The following is a 4,536-nucleotide window of genomic DNA, read 5'->3' as shown; positions in this document are numbered from 1 at the left end:
CTGGCAGGTGTTTTTTTTTTTTTTTTTTTAACCACTGGGCCACCAGGGAAGCCTTGATCATAATTTCAAGAAATAAAACATTTCTAACAGTCCTAATATCCAGACAACCATAGTTAGTGCTTTGATGTATTTCCTTTATATTTTTCCCTTAAAAAAAAAAAGCTTAAATAATTATAATTTAGAGAGATTCTTAAGTTGAGATTTTGCTAAAATAATAGCAAACATGGTTTTCCTGTTTACCCATTTTAAAACATGAAAAACCTATATGAAATAGGTTTTATATATCTATAAATTTTTAATTTTCTATATATCATCATATAAAAAACCTTTTTTCCATAATCATATTGAAGGTGTACTTTTTGTATCTTTTACTCAAAATTAGATAGGTTGAAGAGAATAAACCTCATTTTATGATAGTTTAAATTGTTGTGTATGAAAGAAAGAAAAAGATGTTAAAATGTATTTAGTCTTTAATTTAAATGGATTAGAGTGGATATAAATGTTAGAATTTCAGTCTACAGCTCAGTAGACACAACAGATATGGCAGAGAAATATGGAAAAGTGGCAAGTTGAAGACTGTAAAGGCAGTAACACAGTGTAGATCATTTTTCAAGGGCAGTGAAGCTGAAGAAGAAATACTTATCCACTTGTTCATTGTTTTTTAAGCTTATGTGATACCAATGTTTAAAGGGACCCTTAGAAATCACTTCTGAGGTTTTTGTAGGTGATTTAATCATTGTTTAAAATCATTGTTTAATCAGATGTTTGTCAAATGTATGGTGTATTCTTTAAAAATTAAAATTGAAACTTTGCTTTATTTTAAAAGAGTGAGCTGCTATGATTTACCTTGATATTGGTGAATGAGATGAGTAAAATGGATAGTCATTTGGAGGGTTTTTTAACTTGGGACTTCATGTGAATACTAATGAAAAAAATTGCCTGAAAAATATTATTTTGTAAAGAAAATAGTTTTTTTCCTTGTGGTATTACATAACTGAGAAATCAAATTCACTATTTTTTATTATTTTGTGATTTTTCTTCAAATAAACTATTTGCTTACTGTTATTTTTACTGAAAAATGTTCTTATCTTGCTGATAATCAATAATAACTACTCCCAAGAGGAAAATTTTATTTCTTTTTCATTTTATGGTTTATCATTTTAAAAATGTATATCCAGACAGAAGTGATAAAGGTAATAATTATTACTATCCACAATTAGATGATTTAAAGAAATTAATATTTTGAATCTTTTCTTGTACATGATAGTCTAGCTCCTTTAAAATTTTTAACATTCTTCTGTATGACATTTGGATTATGTTGAGGTTCACTGTTGTAAAACCTTTGAATAACATTTGTTGTTCAGTCGCTCCATTCACGTCCAACTCTTTGTGACCCCATGGGATGCAGCACGCCAGGCTTGCCTTGTTCTTCACCAGCTCCCATAGCTTGCTCAAACTCATGTCCATTGAGTTGGTGATGCCATCCAACCATCTTATCCTCTGTCGTCCCCTTCTCCTCTAGCCTTCAATCTTTCCCAGCATCAGGGTCTTTTCCAATGAGTCTGTTCTTCCCATCAGGTGGCCAAAGTATTAGAGTTTCAGCTTCAGCATCAGTCCTTCCAATGAATATTCAGGACTGATTTCCTTTAGGATTGACTGGTTTGATCTCTTTGAGGTCCAGGAGACTCTCAAGAATCTTCTCCAACACCACAGTTCAAAAACATCAGTTCTTCAGCAGTCAGCCTTCTTTATAGTCCAACTCTCACATCCATACATGACTACTGGAAAAACCATAGCTTTGACTAGATGGACCTTTGTTGACAAAGTAATGTCTCTGCTTTTTAATATGCTGTCTAGGTTGCTCATAACTTTTTTCCCAAGGAGTAAGCATCTTTGAATTTCATGGCTGCAGTCACCACTGCAGTGATTTTGAAGCCCAGGAAGATAAAGTCTGTGTTTCCAGTGTTTCCCCGTCTATTTGCCATGAAGTGATGGGATTACATATTTGTTTCACTTTGGGTATCTTTGGTGGTTGTGAGAAGACAGTTTTCATCAGGCTCCTGTTGTCTGTGGAGTGTTCAATCAGTTCCAGTAGTCACATGATCTTACATGGATGCATGGAAACTCATCTCCATGGTGAAACCTTTTGAGAGAGAATTGTTACTTACATATGTTTCTCATAGTGGTATTTTTAGTGGCTTCAGTTTATTGGAGGGTACTTTGAGTGCTCCTTAGAATTTGGCAATAAGACCACCCTATTAGGATAAACCTGGTCAGAATTATCCTGGGATGGTTAATAGTAGGCTGTTTGTAGAAGTGACCTACCTTGAGAGTAATAAATGTGTCTTAGGAGATCAGAGAAATGCCCAACCTAAAGATAATGGGCATAATTGGAACTATTAATAGAATTAGGTTGTTACCTATTTAATTTTTAATGTGTATTATTTTTCTAAAGTACAGTTTGTCATGAGAGCAGTATCTTCCTTTCTAGAATATGAGAGATAATATGAAGTTTGTGGTACATCAAGCACCATTTAGGTAAAAAAACAAAAACTATTCAGGAGTCATGACTATTGTAATTAACCAGGGAAGTACTGTTTATTATAAGCCACAATAAGGGTTGATGTCCTACTCTAAAATGTGAAGGATTATGCTACCCTTCTTTTCATTATTTCAGTTCTGGATACATTGTTACAGAAGATAGTAGAATTATAAATGTTAAATAGATCAGATACCTTGTATAGCTCTAGACTGGCTCAATTGTGAATGGAACTCGCTTGTTTATCTCTAAACTATTCAGATTGCTCAGTAGCCTTAATTTATGTATGTGTATGCCTATTATTTTCCTTTTACTAGTACTTACTTTGCATTTATGGTTGTATGAATTTGTGTTTTAACCAAATTCATACAAAATTAAATCAGAGGTTTTTGTTTGTATGTTTTACATGATCATGGTCTTTTAGATATATTTAAATGCTCAGTACAAAGGTAGCTTGAAAATATTTACTAATTAATAGTTCCTAGACTCAATAGTTCTGATTTCTGTATAGTGAAAACTCATATTTTAATGTGTTTTTTGTAAAAAAATTCTAAAGAACTGTAAAATTTTCCCCTTCTGTAATGCTTTCCAGTAGACCTAAACTTGTCGTAAAGAGTAATGTCATTGCATACACTATGAAATGGTGAAAACATTTTTATAAAATGATTTCAGTTCTGTGTTTTGACTTTAATATCATTCTTCTAAACCGTTAATTTTCAGAATTATTCTCTGCTTCCTTTCCCTTTTTCTTTTGTAACTTTATAAATGTGAGTTTAAAAAGTAAACTCTAATCATACGTCTTTTTTTTTTTTTAGGTTGTTATGGAGTTGATGGAGAGAGTGACTCTATTATGAGTTCAGCTTCTGAAAACTCCACTGAACCTTGGTTTTGTGATGCCTGTAAATGTGGTGTTTCCCCTAGCTGTGAACTGTGTCCCAATCAGGATGGAATTTTCAAGGAGACAGATGCTGGAAGGTTGATGTCATAATTCTTTTGTGTTAATATATCTGCTTTATAATGCCTATGCTTCTATTTTTGTATTTATGATTTTCTGAGTTAGACATTTTCATTTGATTGCTTCTTTGTGTCTTTTTGACATAGAGTAAGTGGACAGGAGGCTACATATCAGGGCAAAGAGGAAGAAAGATCATTTACTGAGTATCTGCATTTGCCTTTATAGCCTATAATGCCATTTAATCTTAGGAATGACTGTATGATCAGAGAGATGGTAAAGTTGCCTATTTTATAGGTAGAAGCTGAGGCTCAGATCTTTACATAATTTTGAACAAGTTCATAGTTAAATTTGAACTCAGATCTGTTTGCCTTCAAGAGTATATTAGTAAATAGAACCTATACAATGATTATAAAAGGGGATATTTAACTTAAAGAAGTACTAAGCTATAATAAACAGTAACCATAAAGATATAAAAGAACTCTGAAGAATAATACTGTAGAGCTGAGAGAGAGTTTCCAGGGAAAGACAAACTTGGAAGGGAGACACCTTCCCCAAGACTATGGTTCAGGCCTTGTTAGAGAAAGTGTAGTTTGAACCTGCTGGATGGCAGGGAAGTTGGCTGGTTTGCCTGGTCCAGTACCTGGCCTGTTCTTGGCAAGTGGGTAACTGGGCAGTGGTTTCAAGCCAGGAGTGTGTGGTGTCTAGGTTGAGAGGGCCACAAAAAAGTGATCTTCAGGCCATGTCTGCAAGGTCACTGAGGGCAGAGCACTGGTGGGTGTCCTTTTCCCATCCTGAAGAGAAGCCCCTTCCTCTTGCCGTGCCTTCTGCCACTCTACTGAGACAGAGCCGAGGATCATGTAGATGGGAAGTGCTGTTGGGATTCTGTTCATTATTTCAAAGCAGATATTGAAGAGTGGATTTGAGCTGAGAGGCACTAAAATGATAACTGGTCCAGAGAACTATGTTCTTTTCACTAGATTCACACTCGTTTTTAGTATCACATTTGAACAGTTGTCATTGTTACAGTGTTGGCATCTTTCTT

At 34.2% G+C, this 4,536-nt stretch overlaps 1 protein-coding gene across 7 annotated transcripts in view; it reads left to right on the top strand.

Moving 5' to 3' along the window:
* Nucleotides 1-4,536, top strand: part of PHF14 (PHD finger protein 14) — a 201,063-nt gene that overhangs the window by 24,795 nt on the left and 171,732 nt on the right. For all 7 annotated transcript variants that reach the window (XM_010845426.1, XM_010845425.1, XM_010845424.1 and 4 more), the window contains exon 5: nucleotides 3,355-3,514. In XM_010845426.1, coding sequence (XP_010843728.1) covers nucleotides 3,355-3,514 — 160 coding nt within the window. The remainder of the gene's footprint in view (nucleotides 1-3,354; nucleotides 3,515-4,536) is intronic.

Source organism: Bison bison, unplaced genomic scaffold (assembly GCF_000754665.1).
Source record: "Bison bison bison isolate TAMUID 2011002044 unplaced genomic scaffold, Bison_UMD1.0 scf7180017864216, whole genome shotgun sequence".
Lineage (NCBI taxonomy): Eukaryota > Metazoa > Chordata > Mammalia > Artiodactyla > Bovidae > Bison > Bison bison.
The sequence above is the reverse complement of the archived record's forward strand: the minus strand, read 5'-3'. Positions and strand labels throughout refer to the sequence as shown.